The sequence below is a fragment of the Sturnira hondurensis genome, unplaced genomic scaffold, assembly GCF_014824575.4.
Source record: "Sturnira hondurensis isolate 20B ecotype Veracruz unplaced genomic scaffold, ASM1482457v3 Scaffold0005252, whole genome shotgun sequence".
In the NCBI taxonomy this organism is placed as follows: domain Eukaryota; kingdom Metazoa; phylum Chordata; class Mammalia; order Chiroptera; family Phyllostomidae; genus Sturnira; species Sturnira hondurensis.
This window is the reverse complement of record NW_028077883.1, coordinates 5925180-5948584: the sequence shown is the minus strand read 5'-3', so window position 1 is coordinate 5948584 and position 23405 is coordinate 5925180. Positions and strand designations below refer to the sequence as shown.

The following is a 23405-nucleotide window of genomic DNA, read 5'->3' as shown; positions in this document are numbered from 1 at the left end:
ACTCGTGTGGGACTGGGCCTTTAACCTGTGGGTGGTTAGTGTCAGAACTGAGTTAAACTGGAGGACGCCCAACTGGTGTTCCAGAATTACTTGGTGTGGGGGAAGAAAAAGCCACACATTTGGTGACCATAAGAATCAGAAGTGAAATGTTCTGTGAGAGCAGGAAATGAGAGACACAGAGGAAGAACAAGTTTTTCCTTCTTGGGATCTTAACAAGAGCAGACTTGGGAGCCGTGGAGGGAACCCCGAGGGGAGCGGATTCGAGCACCGAACGAGAGAGAAGCGCTGCCGAGGTTCCTGCAGAAAGAGCAGAAGTGGGCAGAGCTGGAGGAGGAAGGGGAGTCATGAGAAGTTTTCCTTCATATGGGTGAAATACGTGCGTGCTTCCGGGAGAGCCCCCAGTAAAGAGGGAGAAGGGTGGGAGGTGGTAATGCAGGGAGGGCGACCTAGGCTGGAACAGTATTTGTGAGCCAAGTGAGAAGGGAAGCCAGCTCGACTATGTCACTGATGTCATCCCACTGCCTACAACACACACGTGCTCACGGAGCAAGTCCCATATTTTGCCTTGTCTAACACACATGTTTTTGCCCAAATTTTTGAGGAAAAAATAAGGATGTGCCTTATACACGGATAGTACCTGAAATACCTTGTATCTGTTCTTGCGTTTTGAAATTATTTGTTACAGAAAATGTCTTGTACCATAATATGTTCAAATATAAATGCTAAATTCCTTTATATTACGAAAAAAACCAAGTACCTAAATATAAATAAAATAATGGAATTAAAAGTTAAAATGAAAGGTTTTTTTTTTCCTGAAAGGATGGGCCAAAAACGTGGGTGTGTGTTATACACGTGAATACATTATACACAGCAAAATACGGTACTAAGCCCATTTAATCAGATAAGAAAACAGGCTCAGAAAGATTAGGTCACTTGTCTAAGGTCCCAGAGCTTTTCAGAGACTTGATAAGATGTGAATGTGATTTTTTTAAAGCCATTATCCGTGTTCCCATTTGAACAATCAGCTCTCCCCAAGGGCAGCAGTCACCAGTAGAACAAGCAACACGGAGCCACCAAACGTGGACGCCCCTTTCCTGTGTGTGTGGCTGAGGGGAAGGGAGGCACACAGCCCCGAAAGTGTTTAGTACAGGAAATGGGGGAAGCAGAAGGACGGCCCGAATGTAGTTATGGTTCCCTTAGTTCAGTACGGTGTGTCCAGTTCTCTTTGACAAGAGCCCTAAGAGATGGCCTGGGAAAATATCCTTCTGACACAAACAAGACAAACCTCAAAAGCAATGCTCCACAAAATTTAACATGGGTTAGAATTAGGAAAGTTATTTAAAACATGCATTCTAATATTACTCAGCCATAAAAATATGGACGATTTCTTTACATATGCACAGAGTGACCTTCAATATCTGGCTAGGTGACAACAGCAAGTGAGTGTGTGTCCTGGAGACCAATACTGACCACGAGCTGCAGTGGTTAACTGTGTATGTCAACTTGACTGGGACCTGGATTGAAAATTACTACACGTCATTTCTGGGTGTCTGCGAGGGTGTTGCAGGATGAGGTTAGTGTTTAAAGGGGTGAACTGAGTAGAGCAGATGGCCTTCCCCAGTGTGTGTGGGCATCGTCCAGACTGCTGAGGGCTGAACGAACAGAAAGGGAGGAGGAAGAGTTGCGATCTCCGCTGACCGGCCGAGCTGGGACACTCAGCCTCTCTTTCCCGTAGACTGGGACTTACACTGCCAGCGGCCCTGGTTCCCAGGCCTTTGGACAGACTGAGCTATGCCGCTGACTTTCCTCCATGACTCATGAGCCAGTTCCTTAGAATGCATCTCTCCCTTTGTGACCCCTCCCGCCCCCTCGCTGCGCTGAGATCCGACTGATGGGCATGCGCATGTGCACACAGCACAGACACTCTCTCAGAGGAATAAACAACAGTATGTGATAGAGAACGTTTACATCCCTGCCTTCTGAGTGGAAATGGGGAGAGAAATACGAACATGAATATGCATACATACCACCCTTACTCATATTTGGGGGAGAAACACCCTAGAGAAGGAAAAGCCAAAAACCAAAGTTCACAAGAGTGAACTCCAAGGGGGAGGGAGAAGACAGGGTGGAGGGTATGGGCATGTTAAGTCAGACCTTCCCGAGGATACCTTGCTTCTGTTACAGAGTTTTGGCTTGGGAAACATGTGTTTTACATATCCAAAAATTAAATTAAGTCTAAAAGAAAAAAAGCAATCCCTAAAAAATTGAAAACAAACTGAAACAAATGAACCTAACTATATCTCAAGTTGGTGGCAAAACCACAAAGAGAAATGAATTATTTTAAATAACCTAAAACACAGTCTTTTCACTATATATATTTAGTGGGATACCTTCTATGTACAAACAGAGCTGAAAAGAAATCTTCATTCACTTTCTAACTGTTAGCAGTAATACTGGTGTTATTATTTTAAATATACCCCACATCTCCCATATATGTAATTATGCAGATGTTGCTGGTAATAAGACTTTCAATGAAAGAATGAGGAGCTAAACAGGAAAATAAAAAATAAAAATACTTTGAATTTAATTTTGTCAGTTTAACTCTGAATTCGAAATACCAGTTTGAATTGAAGACTGCCCCCGCCCCCCCAGCCATTTGAAAGTCCGAAAAGTAATGACAACCGAAACGTAAGAAGCACACCTAGTCCTTGCATTGTGGTCTCTAAACACTGCTGCCCATTACAAAGACTAAGGGCTCCGTGCAAGAACTGATGATCCCGTCTGGAGCAAGAAATACCCAAAGTAACAATCTGTTTTGCCAGAAGGCAAGTAAGCTTATCTCACATTAAAGAATCCTATCAAAAAAGACTAAGGGGAAAATATGAAAGAGCACCCATTGACCAAAACTGAAATAAACACATTTGATTACAACATGCCAAACATGTATTTTATAAAACCTATGAGTTTATAATACTTTATGGAAAAGGCTCCCATTTCNAAAATAAAAATACTTTGAATTTAATTTTGTCAGTTTAACTCTGAATTCGAAATACCAGTTGAATTGAAGACTGCCCCCCCCCCACCCCCTGGCCATTTGAAAGTCCGAAAAGTAATGACGACCGAAACGTAAGAAGCACACCTAGTCCTTGCATTGTGGTCTCTAAACACTGCTGCCCATTACAAAGACTAAGGGCTCTGTGCAAGAACTGATGATCCGGTCTGGAGCAAGAAATACCCAAAGTAACAATCTGTTTTGCCAGAAGGCAAGTAAGCTTATCACACATTAAAGAATCCTATCAAAAAAGACTAAGGGGAAAATATGAAAGAGCTCCCATTGACCAAAACTGAAATAAACACATTTGATTACAACATGCCAAACATATATTTTATAAAACCTATGAGTTTATAATACTTTATGGAAAAGGCTCCCATTTCCACTCATACAACCCCCAACTTACCAAACCTTGGAATTTATTACAGCACCAACTCCTTAAACTAAAAATCGGCTTAGATCAAGGAAGTAATTTGATTCGACATCTAACCCAGACATCTCCCCTAAAATCCACATCCGAGCTTCTAACAGCCCACCTATCCAAGTGCATGTGTAATAGGCATCTCAATATTACGCGTCCTACAGAACCTTGCTTTGCTTCCAAACCTTTCCTCCCCCAGAGGCCCTCGGTTGCTTGGACTGCCCTCTGCCGTGTCTCTATTCACTCTTTCAAATCCCAAGTCCCAAATCCAGGGACTTCCTACCATCTCCACAGCTGGCACTCTAGTCCTGCCATCGCTCGCCTTTCTTCCACTCCTGCCCACTTCATTCTATTCTCTACAAATCAGCTTGGAAGATCCTTTCAAAATGTAATCCACGTCCCGTCAAGTCCTCTGCACATAACTCTCCAGTGACTTCTACTACACTTGGAATAAAATTCTACAAGAGCTAGATATATAACTTAGCCTCTTTGGCTTCTCTTTCCTGCCCATCACCCATCTCTGGCTGAACCCAACTCCTTGCTGCTTCTCAAATGTGTCAAGCACCCTCCCATCCCAGGCTCTTTGCATCTGTTGCTCCCTTTACCTAGAAAGCTCAGCTCACAGATTCTCACGTGGCTCACTCTCTCACTGAGCTCTCTGCCCACATGTCACATTTCAAAGAGGTCTTCCTTGACCGCCTGCAGCAACCACAGCATCCCCAGGGCCCATGGGGGATGGGCTGTCCCCTCCCCTTGCTTTAGTAGATTCCTGACTCCATATCACATGATCTACTGGTACACACTGCCTATTTGCTACATAGGAGCACAACGTTTACTGCTAGGGTTAGAATAGTGCCTGGCACATAGTTGGTGCCCAAAAATATTTATTAAATGAATTAATAATCTGAAATTAACCTAGGGCTTTCAAACATTGAGGTTCTCTCAATTTGTAACACAAGACCACGTCACCTTACCATATATCCCTAATTACGGAGATTGCTATTCCGCAACATCTATGAAAGTTAAACAATTATCTTCTCTCACCTCATACTTTATAGTACTAAAGGTCCCCAAACCTTTATATCAGATTGTGAAGAAAGCCTTCCCCTCAAAAACCTTCATTAAATTTAGTCTGAGACTCACTCTATTTAGCAGGAAGTGACTCACTGTCAACTATGCCACAATCAAGGGGAAGGTTAATAGGCACTAAATCTCCTCACATTTCACTTCAGGAATATCTCACAGCTTAGCAAGACTTTTAATTTAAGCAACTGCCACAGGCTGTGCCTGTGCCGCTGACACGGAGAGAGGAACAGGTCTGCAAGTAGCCAGGAACCGGAGCTTACGTGTGACCTCCTTTCCTCTCAAATTTTAGATTTGAGTTTTAAACACCTATGGTGCAGATAAAGCAAGAGCAGACCAGCAAACAAGGAAGTGGGAGGGAACAGTGTTTGCTTTTTCAGTCATTTTCGGAGCACCGTCACATGCTGGGAAGAATGCAGAAAGGTAGGGCCAGTACAGGTAAGCGCTCTGAGAAATGTATGCCGGGGCACCTCTAGGGTAAGTCTAAGAATGACAAAAGGGGGGAAATGTCCTGAAAACTATTCCTGGGTTTTAGAAAACTGTGAGGAAAGTGGCGACCTAAGTCTGTGGGTGTGGACGGGTTGGTGTACTACTTGCGAAGGTTTTAGGTCCGCCTCAGTCAGCCAAATAGTCAGTCTTAGAGGTGAAGAATCTTGCAAAGGGCACCAGAACTTTTAAGCAAAGACAGGTGCAAAGTTCTCATGCAAAGCTCTATTTTTAATACTCTTCTCTCTTTACAGAAAGTTCATGGTAGATCACATTGGGCACAAATACATATATCTCAGATCTGGAACCCTCTACATGCTCAGTAACTGCTTCCTTCATCCTTCAGTTTAACCATTTAGGAAAAGAACACCAGCAGAGCTCTAGTCCCACGGAACGTTTTTACTTTAAAAGTTCTTCAAGTAATAAAAGAAAAACAACTGCCCCTCCCCAGGCCTCCCTGCCTCTCTGCAAAGATCCCTGTCTCCCAGCACGCACAATCTGCAGTCCACCAGGACTAATTCCATCACGTCCTTTATCCTGTGCATGTTGACCTTCACTAGCAACCCAAGACCCCCTGGTTGCCTTTCTCTAATCCCCACGGGGCTTTACACTTTCCCTACTGCATCTCCACCCGCCCCCAGAAACCCTCCCACTGCGCCCCTTGAGGTTTCACACTTCATGATGTACGAAACCCTCTCCTCAATCCGTGTGCTGAAGAAAAGCTCCGTCAGAGGAATCCTTTGAATACTCCTCCACTTCCCGCTCTGACCCACACCCAGCTCTTCCTCATGGACAATGATTCCTCTGCAGCCCCCTCTCAAGCAGCCAGGACTTTCTCTGCACTCCGGGGTTGCTCCAGGATTACAAGCAGGGTGGGTTGCCCCTTCTTCCTCAGGGCCTCCTCTAGGCCAACCCCCAACCCGTCTGTCTGCACCCCCAGTTTCAATACTCACGTCATCTGACTCTATCAGTTAGCAACTCTCTTTGTTCCTGTCCCCTAAGACCTCCTACCTTGATTCCCACCATGTTTTAGCTCCTGGCTAGCTGACATGCTCTCCAACCCTCCCCCTACCTTAATTCTTATTATGTTCAATACACCGATCTTTCAATATATTAACCCTTCAAATGCCACAGCCTCCCAATTACCTGAATCCCTCTCTTCCAATGATCTTTTCTCCACTGTTCTTCCTCTATCATCCACTCCGATGGTCAGACTCTACAATTTCAACATTATCACCAACTGCAGTACCTCCTTCTTCCCAAATTCCTGCATTTCACTGGCCACTGTCTTCTAGTCTTCCTGCTCATTCCCTCTTACACCCTAAATTCAACAGTCTTCAACTCTGAAACCTGCAATTCAGTGAGCATCTCACCTCCTCACTGCCTACTACTCCAATTCCTCTCTTTGCCCTTTACCTGGATTAAATCTATCGTCGGTCATTACAATGGCTCCCTTGCATGCCCCTAACCTCCCTGGCACTTCTCCTACCCTGGATTATGACCCAGTGGCCATGCCCTCCCTATATCCAACACTTCCAACTCCATGCCGGGGGCTAAGCAGCTGGACTCGGCTGGAACGCACACAGCTGCCCTAACAGGTCTCACTTCGAATTGCACAACCACGAGTCCTCAGGTGAGCCCACAGGCGGGTCCTGCCCAGCAGCCGCACTGTGCTGCCCTGCCTATTCGCCCTCCCACTTCTGCCTACATGACTGTTTCGTAAATGCTCTCTCCTCAAACTGCCAGCACTTCCACCACATGCTCCCTCTCATCTACTTCCCAGAGGAAAAAAACAAGGAAGTCAAAAGAAAACTCCCAAATTCCACTCCGTCACCTGTACAACACCTCTGCCCTATCGTCCACCTTCCCTTCCATTTTCCTCGCTCTGCATTTCTCAGACTTTTGGATTTCAGGACCCTTTTACCTGCTTGTATTTATGTGGGTCATAGCTATCACATGTAAGAAATTAAAACAGATAAGTTTTTAAAATATTAATTCATTAAAAAGTGAATAGATCTATTATATGGCAATATAAATATTTGTTTAAAAATAACTTTTCTAAAAACAAAACACATGGTGGGGGGAAAAAGCAGTTTTGTGTCTTTGGAAATCTGTCCAACCTCTGAGCGAACGGAAGGCAGCTGCCCCCAACCTGCTACGCATGCACCAGTGCCTGGAGGACACGAGAGGTTCCAGCCTCACACTGGTTCATGGTTAGAAAAGGAAAGAGGATTTTAACAGCTGTTCCAGATCATCGTGGATATTCTTCTATGATACAACACCAAATCCCCACAAGTGGTAGTTTCTCAAAGACCAGTTGCAGTGTGGAATCTGAAACTATCACTGCACTTCTTCCATTGCACTAAAACCCACGGGATACCCCGCACTTTGAACAGACCTTCTACCCCACGCATAAAGTTGTGACACTGCTCCTTGGGCAACAGGAAAATGTTTCCCTGAGTTATTCAGATATTCCAAACAGTGCAGATTTCATTACGCTATATTTTAAAATTACATCATTATCATCACTGATCATACCATGGAAGTCTTTAAATATTGGGAAGCTGTCACATGAAAATTTTAGTGCTTTCCAATAGATGACTAGTTCAGCTAGTAACTCAAAACAACAACTCAACTGTACTTTCACAGACAACCGTCGCAGGACAGTGAGCAGCAATAGTCACGTGCCTCCCATTTAGTCACTGAGAATGTGAAAATGACATGTACTCACAGGTGAGATTTAATAAAAATCAATAATTTCTGCCCTGGCTAGTATGGCTCAGTTGGTTGGAGCATCGCCCCATAAACTGAAATGTTGCGGGTTCGATTCTCAGTCAGGGCACATGCCTAGGTTGTGGTTTCAGTCCCTGGTTGGGGTACACACGAGAGGCACCAACTGGTGTTTCTCTCTCTCATGTTAATGTTTCTCTCCCTCTTTTTCTCCTTCCCTTTCCCTCTCCCCAAAATCAACAGGTCCTCAGGTAAGGATTAAAAACAACTGATAATTTTTACAGCTTCATCAAGGACACCGTGAAGTGGAATCAGCAGCATCATCGTCGTCATTGTCACCACCACTCTTCCTGAGACTTCGTGGTAGTGAAGAACGTAATGCCTGCTCAGACTGGCTTGGTGGCACTGCTTGACTGGTGTTAGGGCACCATTGTTTTACCCACCACTGCTTGTAGAACCATCAGTTCAAATACAGCACCGTGAAAGGGCAGATGGCAACTTAATATTGTCACGTGAACTGCCCTGCTCTCGCGGACTCCCGCAGTAGGTCTCCACGACTCCGCAGCACCACTGCCCACACTCGGAGAGCAGCTGGTTTGAATGACCTCCCTGTGTTCTCACAAGCGGCCACTTCCCTCGCAGAGCACACACTGGATTTTCTTCCTTTCTCTCCTACAGTGTCAAGTCTTACTCTCTGTAGAGTCGACCCCATCCACCCACCTTATCCACCCACCTTTAAAAGGTGCTTTATCCACCCACCTTAAAAAGACCCCTTTCACCATCTTCCCCCGACCAGCAATGGCCCCATTTCTCACCTTCCCTTGACAGCAAAACTCTCTAAAAAGGGCCTGGATTGTACGCAGGGGAGAACGGGGCAAGAGGAGGGCTATCCGTACATATGAATGAGGAGTGAAATCAACGCCTCGTCATTAATCAAGCCTTCCTGGAATTAGAAAGAAAAAATAAACCCAGGCACCTGACATTCCTAAGAGTTGTCTAATATGCCAGCGACATAATACAAACCTTTTTATGAATTCTTTTTAATTTGCTCCTCGCAGACAGTGTCTAGCCACCACATGGCACACCCCCCCCCCATGATTTCAGACTTCAAATGTTAACACAAAGTGAGTAATTCAGAAAGAAAGGGGGTTAATCAGACACCTTGAGAGAAAGAAAAAAAATAACACTGATTCAATGAGAGCTGCTAATGAGGCTTTTTGTTTTGGTAGATTAATTTGGGAGTCTGATGACTAAGAAGAAAATTTAAGCTTTGCAGGTGACTGCTGGTGATTACGATCAAGTTCTTTTTTAAAAAATAAAGACATGCTTTTGCTTAACTCTACAGTCTATGAATTTCGTGTTGATCTGAAATCTGCGTCCACCCCAGAAATGCAGAAACTTTCCTTGCCGGCAGAGTGAGAGGCCTCTTCTTGACGCTGGGCTGTGTCTGACAGATGATGAGCATTTCAGACTGCAAACTGCTGATGTTTAAACGCGTCACCCTAATGCTCTTTAAGCGCTGCCGATTGTAAACCTCATTAACTCCCAGCGTGCGGCCCAGGCCTGCATTTCATCGTGACAGCCTCCCAGAGTGAAAACAGGTATATAAAAATGATTTTATCATCAACAACATTATACGCTCCTCCACCTCGTGAAGTATTTAAAAAGGCTGTATTTTTTTTCCTCACAGGGATAAACAGCAAACAGGGAAAAGGCAGAGAACACACTTCACTGATATGGCCACACATAAAACCCAAGATTTCTTTTTTAATCTTTTCTTCTTTGACATCCTTACTCCTCCTGCCTCAAAGCGGAATTTGTCCCAGGGATAATTCTCTGTACTCGGAAGAGAAAGGAATTATTTGCTGATGCTGATTTCCATTGCTACCATCTTGATTCAACAAAATGCGTGCTGATGAGGTAGTAAAAGCTGGACATGTCAACCTGTCATTAAGAAACCAGAATTCCCGACATCGCCATTTGCAAAGCAGAGCGAACTTTTTGTTTTTGCAGGGAGTACAAAGAGGCCCCACACCTGAAACAGAAAAGCGTTTTTGTGGTAAATTTGTATGCGATCCTAGGAAACCGACCAGATGCTGGAGCCACCCAGGGCCCACTCCACACAGACAGGGGTCAGAGCTGGTGAGCATCCTGAGCCCAAGAGGCAGGCACCCAACACCTCCAGCTTATTCAGGCCCCACTTAGCTTTCCAGGTGAGGAGATGAGGTGCTAGTGGGAACAGACTTTGAGACAAAGACTTCTCTAAAAAGAGATCAGTTAGTAACAAACACAGACAACAAATAGAAACAAATTTGCTCAAAGGGGCACACTCGGAACCTTTATTCTTACCTTGTTCTTAGAAGGAAGCTGTGTGAATGTACAAAAATTATACTTAGATGATAAACAAAGTAAAGCTTCGGTCCTATTCTAAACAAAAACATAATGATAAACAAATCTAAAAGACACATCAAAAACCAGACAAATAGCCATGGCTGGTGTGGCTCAACGGACTGAGTACCGACTGACCTGCAAACCAAAGAGCCACTGGTTTGATTCCTAATCAGGGCACATGCCTGGGTCACGGGCCAGGTCCCCAGATGGGGGGGGGGGGGGCACGCAAGAAGCAACCACACATTGATGTTTCTCTCCCTCTCTTCCCCCTCTCTAAAAGTAAATAAATAAAAATCTTTAAAAAACCATACAAACAACCCACATTACTCAGCTAAGGTGAGAGGGGCTGAGGTTTTAGACACCCTCCCCCTCCACCCCGACCCCAAGATGCTGAACAAGCCCTCCTGGCTCAGACACCCAACAACAGGTTTCCAAGCCTGGGCATTCAAAGTTTCCTCCCATTTCCCTCAAGGTACTTCACAAAATGAGTGTGCCCATCCCTAACTCTGTTAGAACAGTGGGATTTGGGAAATCTAAACACAACAGGGGGGAGTGGGGCCAGTGAAATCAAAGAACATGAAGAGTGAGTACACTGTAGCACAGGCAAGTCCAGCCAATCCCTGACTCAAATTAGCCTCTGATGTCTCACCATCACTCCTCTTCGGATAAAGACCCCCGCATCCTTAGTGTGAAGTACCGTTTCCTACAGTCCTGAACGGCTCTCCTCTCCCACCCCCACCCCCCCCCCGTGCCCTGCACCCTCCATGTTCCAGCCATGCCTGCCTCTGCATTTCTGAATGGGACTATGGCCTCTGAAACTGCTGTTTCCCATCAGCAGTGCTCTGTTCTTTGTCCCCAAACCCCCATCACCCACCCTCCTCCTACGGCTCAATGTCACTTATCCTCAGAAAGTCTTTCCTGAGCTCCCCGTCAGCAGGAAGCCCCCTTAGTTGTCTCTTGCACCATGTCTCTCCTTCATAACACTTCTCACAGCATCAGTTCATATTTCTTTGTGCTTCCCAGATTAACAGCTATTTGCTCCAGTAAAGTAGAAGCTCCAAGAGGGCACCACGTGTTTTCCACTCCCCAGTCATCCTNCCACCCCCCCGTGCCCTGCACCCTCCATGTTCCAGCCATGCCCGCCTCTGCATTTCTGAATGGGACTATGGCCTCTGAAACTGCTGTTTCCCATCAGCAGTGCTCTGTTCTTTGTCCCCAAACCCCCATCACCCGCCCTCCTCCTACAGCTCAATATCACTTATCCTCAGAAAGTCTTTCCTGAGCTCTCCGTCAGCAGGAAGCCCCCTTAGTTGTCTCTCGCACCATGTCTCTCCTTCATAACACTTCTCACAGCATCAGTTCATATTTCTTTGTGCTTCCCAGATTAACAGCTATTTGCTCCAGTAAAGTAGAAGCTCCAAGAGGGCACCACGTGTTTTCCACTCCCCAGTCATCCTCAACGCACAGCACAGGGCAGGCGCAGAGGTGAGGTTTTCAAATGGCCGCTGACCGGCAGAACCGACGGCACTCAGGAAGACGCTCGGAGTGCGGAAGGCTGACCCAGTCACAGTCTCGATCAAAATCAAGGGAACTCCAGAAAAACAGGACCCCTTTCCTGTGAGGTCCTTCTTGTAGTGCACAGGTGTTTAACTTTCACGCCTGGAGTTCAGCCCAACCCCGCACATGGGGGAAGCCCCCAGGAGGGGCCGTGCCCTCATGGAGGTGGTGGGCAGGGGTGGGCAGTGGTGGGCAGGGGTCTCTGCCTCTATGACGGCGCTGTCTAACCCACAGCTACCATACTGCTAGACAAAGACTATTTTAGTGAACCAGGCTGGTTGGTCTCTGTCTCTAATAACTTATTTTTTAAAGCTCTTATTTATTAAGCTTTTATTTATTGGGGTGGGGGAGGGGAAGGAAGGGGGAGAGAGAGAAAGAAACACTGATTTGCTATTCCACTTACTTACCCATTCACTGGTTGATTCTTATATGTGCCCTGAGGATCAAACCCACAACACTGGCATATTGGGACNCCAGGAGGGGCCGTGCCCTCATGGAGGTGGTGGGCAGGGGTGGGCAGGGGTGGGCAGGGGTCTCTGCCTCTATGACGGCGCTGTCTAACCCACAGCTACCATACTGCTAGACAAAGACTATTTTAGCGAACCAGGCTGGTTGGTCTCTGTCTCTAATAACTTATTTTTTAAAGCTCTTATTTATTAAGTTTTTATTTATTGGGGTGGGGGAGGGGAAGGGAGGGGGAGAGAGAAAGAAACACTGATTTGCTATTCCACTTACTTACCCATTCACTGGTTGATTCTTATATGTGCCCTGAGGATCAAACCCACAACACTGGCATATTGGGACAATGCTCTAACCAAGTGAGGTACCTGGCCAGGATGCCCCAGTAAATTCTTCACAACTACAAGCTTTCTAATTCCCCAGAGATAATAGCTATATGAGAGTATTTATATCCTAGCACTGCTGTAACAAATTACCACAAATTGGGCCGCTTAACAAAACAGAAATTCATTCTGTCACAGTTCTGGGGACCAGAAGTCTTAAATCAACGTGCCAGCAGGGCCACATTCCCTCCAAGGCAGATGCTTTAGGGGAGAGTCCTTTCTTGCCTCTTCCAGCTTCTGCTGGCCCAGGTGTTCCCTGGCTTGTGGCCACATCACTCCAATCTCTGTGGCCACACTGATGAAAAAAACAGTATTTGACTTGTGATAATGATTTGTGGCTTGTGAACTTGACACGTTGCTATGCTTCTAAAGAAAGGGAAAGGAGAGGGAAATAGAGGCACTTGCAGTTTTACAGTGAGAACAGACAGATGGGTGTGCCTATCTGTAAATACTGAAGAGCTGTGGGTCAGGGTCAGGGGCTGGGAAAATGGCCCATGGAGTCTGAATGGGCCTTGCGCAGGCCAAGGCTCAAACACTGACCCCCAGTACTAGCTCAGTGAGCTTAAATACCTTGGATAAGTTCTTCGATTTGTTCAGTCCCTTTGGAAAGAATTATCACCATATATATGGTGAGCTATAGAATAGTTCTACCCATAGACCCAGGAATATTTTTCTTCTGATTTCTTTCTAATAAAGTAATTAAATGGAAGGGGAAAGATATTCATTCCAATATCTAGTTTTCTTTTAGAAAACTAGACACTGAAATAACTCCATTAGGGCATAATATCACAAAGTAGGGTACGGTACTTGGATAGAAAAGGATGAAGCTACTCAACAATGTTAATGTGAAGAACATACAGAAGTACAAAAATTGATGGGTACAGTCTAAAAGATCACAAAAGAGAACTACAATTAAAATGAATTCAAATTATAAAAAATATTGGTGCAGGTGAATAAATCATGGAAGATACTAAAAAGTTCAAATTATCTGTGTCCAGATGAGAAGAGTACAGGTGGTGTTCCCTTTTGGAGCTGAGACAGCCACCGTTAATACCGTTTGTACAGCTGGAAAAGGAAGTTAACTGAAGGGCAACAAATTGAGGCCATCTAAGATTTTCTCCGTCACAGTAAAACACTGGGGTTTAAAATGACACAAACCTCAAAGAAAATGTCAGGTTACAGAGGACTGTGAGATTATGAGAGACGCGGCAGTTCAGGACATTGGGAAGGCCAAGGTCTTCGGAGGCAGACGGGCCCGGACCCCTTTTAGCAGAAAACTGCTCAGTCACTGAGCACCACAGTCATCTTACCCGCACGGCCAGGAAGACAAAGCCAGCACTTCAGGTTTGTTACAAGATTTTAAAAAAAAATACGTTATATTGTGTGATAGTTTATAGGTAAAACATATGTTTTGTTGTTGCATTTAATGAATTTAAGGCTATATCCTTATGCGGTACATGAACAAAGAAATAGGGGAAAAGTATGTGTGTTAATGGGGGTGAGGACGGAAAAGAAGGCAAAGCACAGTAAAAGGTATTATTACAATTACACAAATTAATGCCCACCAACATATTAATGTAATTAAAAACATAAATATTCACCAAGACAGAAAATAAAACACAAAGAAAAAAAATCCTATAATGTTAAGTTTAAATAAGAAATGTCATTATGAACTTCTGACTTTTTTAAAGTCTACCCCACAACTCTTCCCACTGAAGAGTCAGAGAAGCAGTAATGCCCCAGTGACAAGTAGCTGGTGCCCACTTCTCTGTCTCTCAGCACCGCTCCCAGTGAAAAACCATCAGGGCTTCCAAAAGAAAAGAGAGGTTTCCAGGTCAGAGGCAGGAAACATCCAAGGTGAGCCTAAGAACATCTTAGCATAAGAACATCTCCTTTGCCAAATGCAAAGAGCATTCAAAGGCTAAGGGTACGAGGCCAACGTTGAAGGGCTACCCACTGACCACACTGGGACAGTTTTAGCATCGAAGGGAATACACTGAATTTAAAATAAACTGAATAATAAATTATAATACACTGAATTTAAAATAAATAAATCCATGATTTATTTATAGATTATAACACACTGAATTTAAAATAAATAAATCCATGAATCTGTACTGATATAAAAGGTGAACAGAAAAAGAAACAGTAAGAAAGTTTTTCTTCCCTGGCTGGTGTGGCTCAGTGGATTAAGTGCTGGCCTGCAAACCAAAGGGTTGCTGGTTCAATCCCTCAGCCAGGGCACATGCCTGGGCTGCAGGCCAGGTCAGGTCCCCAACAGAGGGCACATGAGAAGATGAGAAGCAACCAAACACTGATGCTTCTCCCCCTCTCTTTCTCCTTCTCTTTCCCTTCCCATCTGTCTAAAAATAAATACATAACATCTTAAGAAAAAAGAAAGAAAGCTTTTCTTTACTAAAGTATGGCAAACAATAAAGATAGGACTTTTAAAAATCACCATTTTTCTGAACCCCATTATTATAACTGATTCAGGACAGGACCATCATGGATACTAAAACTGCTGGGTGAAAGGTTGCTACAAAACAGGACAAATTCACCAAGTGTTCTATCTACTCATTACAAAACGCAGAGGGTTCTCATACGATGGAAACAGCGAGTGGTTTGCTGAGGCCCTGAGCCTCCTGAGAAGGCACAGCAGGCAGGACGGCAGCCGGGGCTGCACGCGCACTCAGGCAGGCGTGAAGAAACTAGCCCAAAAGGCGGGGCCTTCAACAAGATCACAGGGCCTGGATTTTAAAATCAATATCATGAAAAAACCAATTAGAGGTAAGAGTTTGTTCTAGGTTAAAAGAGATATAACAACTAAATGTACTATAAAAACCTGGACTCGATCCTGAATTTCATTTTTTTTTTAATTGAAAAAAAAAGGCAACGAGGCATTCAAGGTGGGGGTTGGGGAGAGAGATCTGCTCTATTTGAATGTGGGGACATTAGATATCATTTGATATGACTGTTAATGCTCCTCAGTACAAAAATGGTATATGATGATTATGTAAGAAAACACTGAAGTCTCATGATGTCTGCAATTTAAATAGTTCGGGCAACAAAGGAAATCGTGTGTGTGCATGTTTGTGTGCAAAAAGTGTGAACGTAAAAGGAGAGAACAAAGGTGGGAAAGTGTTAACAACTGGTCCATGTAGATGAAGGGTGTTCACTGTATTCTTCCAATTACTCTGCAGTTTAAAAAACTTTAAGCTACAGAATAAGGAAAACATTGACTTTCATCACTGAGTCAGATAATTCAGGTCGCACTTGCCTCTGAATCACAAGGTGTGCAAGCAACCCACACTTCCTCAAACAAAGAGGTCTGCTGGAACAAGGCCATGTCCTCTCACTTTTGCTTCACTGGAGCAGTATGAAGTACACGCCAGCCTCTCCCTGCACCGCCCACAGAGGCCCTATGAGGGAACAAAGGCCTCGCATACATGACATTTTCCTACCAGGCAAAGACCCCGCCTCAGGGCGGAGCTAGAAAGCAGAAGTAACCCCGATACCTGCTCCTGGAGCAGAGAAAGGCCTGACCCAGCAACCCTCCAGGATGTGACAGGAAGTCTCTCTGCCAAGTCCTCCCACCCCTCCCACGCTGCAAGACCTTCACTCTGGAGGCTATTTGCACGAGGGATGGGACGGCAGCTAGATAATCAAGAAAAGGAAGTTCGGGTGAGAACTGAGAGCATTCGTGGTACATCAAGAGATTTCACTTTGGCTGGATCTCAAACCAACACAGGCGGGAAAATCAGACACGTGACCAATGGAGAAAGTGCAGAGCCAGAGAAAGCCACCCCAGAATGGCAGGTGACTGCAATCTGCCCAACGGGTGGGTGCTGGCAAGCAGTGAGGGCAGAAGGCTGAGTCCACCATAGTTTACCTGGAGAAGGCTGGTTCCTGTAGATCAAGGGAGTCAAACTCATTTTCACCGGGGGTGCTACATCAGCCTTGTGGTTGCCCTCAAAGGGCCGAATGTAGAGATCCTTGCCCCTAGTTAAGGAGCAGTTACATTTATACAGTCCTACAATTACATTCGGCCCATTAAAGGCAACCGCAAGGCGGATGTGGCCTTGGTAAAACTGAGTTTGACTCCCCTGCTGTAGATTACCTTTGGCTATTAGGGAATATTGGTGTTCATATGAGCAAGGGTTTGGAGCCCAAAATTCTTTACTTTGTGATAAAAGCCAATTGTAACATTACACAGCTTAGGAAAGACTCATTTTTTAAATGTAAACAGAGAAGACCGGCTGAAAAAAAAATTCAAAGGCACTTTGCCAAGTGTCCTAGTTAATTTCAGATGGTTCAGTCTTTCTCCTCCAGCTTGGTTAAAATGCTTTTAATGAGGATTTGGAATCATTTTCTCTATCTGTTACTAGGAGCATTTATTCACATGTTAGATTTAAAAGTTAACTGAGTAGAGAGAACTACTATAGAAAAGTTATGTTCCTACAGCTGTATTTTATATTTACTCACAATTTTAACACATGCCTCGAAAAATACCAACATGAATATACACTCCGGTCTATCTTCATACCAGTCATCAACTACAACAGTTCTGTGGAATTACAAATAGTTCTTTAAACTATAGATAGAAATACCCAGAAAACCCCCAACTGTGATACAAACACAAAAGGAAATATTAAGGTCACTATTTCTAAAATAACATATTAATTGTAATAAGCACAGAAAATGCTCTAAGAGATGGAAAGTATGTTCAGTGATGTCCTAATCATTAAAGTAGCAGAAAGCTGTTTCAAACAAAAATATTAAATGAGATCATTAAAAATAAACATACCCATCTTTGGTCTGATCCACCACACCACTTAAAAGTTCCACAGTCTTTGGATTAGGTTGGCTTTCTCCAAAAATGTTCAAGTACCGAGTGACAAAATCATTGGGAGACATGAAAAATTCGCCATTTTTTTCGATGCTTGCATACTGTTTGAAAAGAGAAGAGATATTTTAGTCTAAAAAATATGTAATCATGAGATTAATATGTGAAAAAGCTGAAAATATTCAAAGGACAAAATCAGGCATAATAACATTCTCTTCACAAAGACATTCATTTCCCATCACTTCAAAGAAAAAACAAAAACATAAGTTTGCCAGGTTTGATGTTTATACGGGTTCTGAACTGGGGGGCAGCCTAACCTGAATGTCCAGCCTACAAACATCGATGTCTCCTAATAGCCAAGTGTTATCAGCAAGAACTAGCCTTCTCTCTACATTGCCTGACTTTCTGGGGTGGAGTTCTCTAGCTCTGAGCTTCCTCCGTTTGTCTTTATTCTTCCCTACAGGGGACATCTGGCAGTGTCTGATGACGATTTTGATTGTCATAACTTGGGGAAAGGGATGCTACTGGTACCCAGTTGGTAGAGGGCGGGGATTCTGCTACAGGCCATACAATGCATAGGCTGACCCCCTACAACAGAGTGCAGCCCACAATATCAAAAGTGAGGAGGTTTAGAAACTCTGGTTTACAGAAATTTAGGAAGACAACCTATGTCTTGTTCATTAGCCAAGACATAGAGCTTTTATTAAAAGTGGGATTATTAAGTCACGCATGAATACAAAATAATTCTTTTGCCCATCTCTGTTTCAAGGATATCAAAGATGTACGAAAGAATGAAAAACAGGCTAAGCTGGAAAAGAGACTATTAACTGCATGGCTTCTGGTGAGATTTTAGGGGATAAGGTATGCAACACTGCCCCAGTAGGCCCTCTTCATTCTGGAGCGGAAATGGTTGAAAAGAACGGGATGCCACGCGATGCTTTTTCACAGCATCCCCCCAAGTCTGGCTTCAGTGTGATACATTCCAGCTCACAGAAGTGGGACCTGCTAACTCCTGCTCCTTGGAGCCCAGATGCTGTGGGAAATGCTGAGAAACAACTTGGGGATCAGATGTTATCCTTGTGGAGCAGAAAAAGGCCTCTTGATCCTGGGGCAGAGCAGTGATTTGCAGGGATATAGGGGAGTGGGTGATGGCAGTGAGCTACACAAACAACAGGAATAGGCGGGTGACAGGAACCATACTGGTGGCCACAGTGACAGTGACAGGAGAGCACAGTGAATTGAGGTACAGTGATAGGGTCTCTGCTCCCTCTGTAAACCTACAGTTAAGCCTAATTAAAAGTATTTTTAAAAGTCATTTACTATTTCCACATTTTAATTCCAACGCAGAGTAAGGCCCTGCTTAGACACTCAGGAACAAGCGTGGAGCCCCTTGGGCCTGGGCTGCACCCAGCACTGCCTCTGCTTCGGGCACCCACCCACGTGACCCCAGGTGAGTAACTACTGGGTTGGCCTAAGAGTTTGGGTTTTTTTTTTTCCTGCATTAACATCATTCAAAAACAATTTCGTTAGATGTATTGTGACAGATGTCATATGAGTGTGCACTTAAAAAAACTCATCAAAATTGGGGAATATTTGTGTAGCCATTTTAAAATTGAAGATGGAAGGAAATACACAACATTTTCAGCATATCATGCTTTATTGTATAAAGAAAGGTAAAAATGCAACTCAAACACACAAAAAAAGACGTGCAGCATACGGAGAAGGTGCTGTGACTGATCAAATGTGTCAAAAGTGGTTTGTGAAGTTTCGTGCTGCAGATTTCTCACTAGACCATGTGCCACGGTCGGCAGACCAGTTGACAGTGATAGCCCTCGAATCAAGACATTAATTGAAAACAATCAGCAGTATGCCATGCGGGGGGTGGCCGACACACTCAAAATATCCAAATCAATAGTTATTGGTGAAAATGAAAAATGCGTCTTTCATTGTATGGAAAAAACTAAATGGACATTTTGGCCAACCCAATCGTTTTCTGGGCCTCTGGCTCCTCACCTACAAATGGGATAACAACGTTACCTACTTCATAAGGCTGACGCTAGAAATAAATGAATAACCATGTAACAGACTCATTGGCACAATGCCCTACACGCAATACGCAATTTATAAAATGTTCTATACTACTGGTTTTTGTTTAACACTTTTTTAGCACATTGCAAAAAAAAAGCTCAAAGACGGCCCAATAATTCTACTATTCTTCGGTTACCATTTAAATTTGGCTTTTTGAAAATGTAGAATTCTCTTTTGATTTCCCTAACTGAAGCAAAATAGAGATTGAAATATAAAGGAAATGTCACTGCTAATTACAGCAATACTATGATTTAGAATTATACGTGTATTTGCATATAGTGGTGAATAAATTAATGTATTTAAAACTACAGTTTAACTCTTTTCCCACTAGTAGATGCTGAGATTATTTCCAGTTCTTGGTATTTTAAAATAAAGCTAAGGTAACCAGCCTTGTATATAACATTATAACATTTATCCAAATCCCTGGCAATTTTCGAAGGCTACACTCCCAGGAGACATTGCTGAGTTAAAGAAGAGGAACCTCAAGGCTCTTGATGCTTATCATGACACTGCTCTCCAGAAAACATTGCACCAATTTACACACCCCCCAACAGTGTGCAAATGTGCCCTTCTCCTGCTTTGGCTATCGTATTTGCTACATGTATTTTTCCAGTTTGATATTTTTATCTAATTGAGTCTGAAGGGTTTTTCTCTCCTATGCAATGTCTTCCATTACTTTAAGTTTAGAAACTAGTCCTTCCTCATCTCAAGACTAATGATTCACCCACATATTCTCTTAGCTTTTTTTCAGGTATGTTTATCTTTTACCTTTAAGTTTCAACACATCAGCACTTTTTTTTCCAGTATGTGGCTAGAGGTAAAAATTCTTCAACTTTAGTTTTTTCCACTTAATCTCTTAGTTGTTTAACATTTTAAACAACATCTTCAAAATGTTATTTAATCCTTCTTTAAGAACAGATTTTACAGGTGATCTGAGCCTCCCTCCTTAACAATTTCCAGGAGTTTTAATGTGATTAAACATGTGCTTATGAAACAGGAAGGCTTTTAGGGTTCCTTGGAAAACCCAGTATAATACTAAATGTGATGCCTAATTTCGTGTCAGCCCGACTGGCCGAGGAGGACCCAGATTCAACATCATTTCCGAGTGTGTCTGTGACAGCGTTTCTGGATGACACGTGCATTTGAATCTGTGGACTCGGCAGCAGAGCGCCTTCCCCAGTGTTGCATGGGCTTCATCCAATCCACTGAGGGCCTAACGGAACAAAAGGCGGAGGGAGGAAGAATTTGCTCTTTTTTTCTAGCCCCATTGGAATCCACTGCTTGGGCTGGGACGTATCTTCTCTGGCTCTCAGACTGAGATTTACATCATCAGCTTCCCTGGTTCTCTGGACTTCAGACTTGAACTAAACTACGCCAACAATTTTCCTAGGTCTCCAGGATAGACATTATGGGACTTTTCAGCCTCTATTATGGATGGAGTTACCCAATTCCACATAATAAATATGGGGGGGGGATGGATGGGTCAGTGAATACAGCTAGAGATGGCAATACCTCCTACTGGGGTCACAAATTACATATATATATATATATATATATATATATATATATATCTCCTTTTAAAATTTTCAATGACTATGAACTGTACTCTTAAAAGAAAAATTTTTTCAAAAAATTGTTTTTCAAAATTTTGCCTACAAAAATGTTTAAAATACATATGCTCTTGTTGACAAAGAATAATTATAAAAATCCACGTGCATTTCACTAGCTATGAGTACTACAATTTGTAATGTGGTCTATTTCCATCGTCTGGTCCCTTTACCCAGTCTGCCCACCTTTAAAGTCTTACTCTACAGGCATCCAGCTATTTCTGGCTCTGTACTTCTAATCAGTACACGCCACTTCCTTTGCTCTCCCCTGAGCTAATGTTTTCCCCCTTGGGTTCCCATTCTTATCAGTGGCAACCTCCCTGTCCCCAGGCTATGTATCCAGTGGTCGTATTTAACCTCTGCTCTCTCCCAGCCCTTAGACTAGATTAGTCATTTTTGCTAACACCTTTCAGAATGTCTCTAACTTGCCCATTCTCCATTCCCTCTGCTGCCACGGCCCTAACCAAGTTATTGGGGCCTCACACCTTGTGCTCGAGGCTGCCTACCTCCTGGCCGTGCTGCCCCAATCCAACCTCAACTCCCTCTTCCTGTACTACTGGGTTACTCAGAAACGCTTCAGTGGCACCAATACCACACTCCCAGTGACCTTTCTAATTTTGTCACCCACACCCTGTAATAATTGGCACCGTCTCTGACACGGAGTTGAATTTAAATAAACCTCTGCAGAATGAACAAGAATCCTTCAACCCAGAGAAGCTGCTTGCTCCAAAACCCATCTCCAGGTTCCCTCAAATGCGTTCCTCTTCCTTGGACCGCCCAGGCTGCCCTCCTCTGCGCCTCTCCAGCTCCCACTCCTCCCTGAGGCTCCTCGAGTCCATCTCCAAGGAGCCTTCTCTGACCATTCCCCGCCACAGGGACAGCTGCCCCCTTCCACTTCCTGTGGCATGAGCTTAACCACACGTGGGGCCCTTGAGTATGCTGACTAGTGATTCTTTTTTCTTTGCTTCCTGCCTGTAAAGCCGGTCTCTTTTATAAAGTCTCAACTGTGAGGCATGGTCACTGCTTATCCCTATTTTGCACATCCCACTCACCACAAAGTTTCGTGGTGTTTTATTGAAACTGTAAGCACTCAATACCCATCTGTTTAAAAGCACATGAAGCAACATCAAAAGTGTTAGGCAAACAAAAAACACATGTCGACATTTAGGTCAGAAGCACAAGTGCCCACACCTAGACTCCAATTTCCACATCCAGACAAAACATTATTAGCCACCACTCAGCTCGAGAACAGCCTGCCTAATAGAGCTCAATGGCCTTAGGTCAGGAATGGCTTACACCAAGTATAGCCCTCTTTACCATTCTATGCCCAAGACCCTACGCTTCAGGCCAGCACACACCCAGTACTCTTATACCTCTTTGCTTTGCATATGCTGTTCCTTAGCCTGGAATGTTCTTCCTCTGCCCACAACCCTCCTCTACCTTCTCCATTTGTTAAACAAACACCCACTCATCTTCAAGCACAGCTCAAACATCACCTCTTTGCACCTTTAACAACTCTCTGTAAGATGATGTGATTAGCCCCTCATCATCTTCCTGCTATTAATGCTATGTAATGCTTATCCACCATATGAACTATGAACTATCTCGGCTCTTTCTTTTTTTATACTTAGACACACACAGTGAGATAGTTAAGGGGAAGAGCCATGATTTATACATCTTTATATACCCAACGTCTCACACTGTACTTAGCATACAGTAAACACCTTCAAAAAAAAAGAAGAAGAAGAAAGACAGCAGCATTGATTTGAACTCAACATAAAATTGGCCAGTCCTAGGCCCACTGTAGTCCTCCGGGGCCACTCCTCCCTGATCCGTCTGGGTCCTACTGGCCCTCCCACCTGCACTGCTGCCCATTCCCCTGCTCTCAGCCCTTCTGGTCCAAAGAGTACAATGAGGCTTCTCCCCGCCTCCCCCAGCCACAGGAGAATCTTCTAACTAGTTTAGCAGAGAGGAAGTTGTGCTATCTATTATGAAGAAAAGTCAGGAAAAGTCACAAAACTCAGCAAAGTAGTCAGGCTTACAGAGTGCTTACAGCTGATCCATAGTTAACTACCAAACCCAGGCTTGGGGGAGACGTGCCTGGCACAGCCTTCAGGGCGCCTCACTCCTATTCTTCCTCCACCACAACACTGTCTGCGGTAGATGGTAAACAAGAGATCCTCAGTGTGCTGAGCCAAGGACTTATGTAGGTACCACACTCTCCAGGCCTGATGAGATCACCCGAACCTCTGCCAGATCCACAATCCCTTTCAGAAACTGCTGATTGCTGTTTCCTACAGGGACG

General features: G+C 44.0%; 1 protein-coding gene across 2 annotated transcripts in view; it reads right to left on the bottom strand.

The window, feature by feature from the left end:
* The window catches only part of SLC25A13 (solute carrier family 25 member 13), a 168548-nt gene that overhangs the window by 119199 nt on the left and 25944 nt on the right, over window positions 1–23405 (bottom strand). For both annotated transcript variants that reach the window (XM_037046438.1, XM_037046437.1), the window contains exon 3: window positions 17367–17509. In XM_037046438.1, the coding sequence (XP_036902333.1) occupies window positions 17367–17509 (143 nt within the window). The remainder of the gene's footprint in view (window positions 1–17366; window positions 17510–23405) is intronic.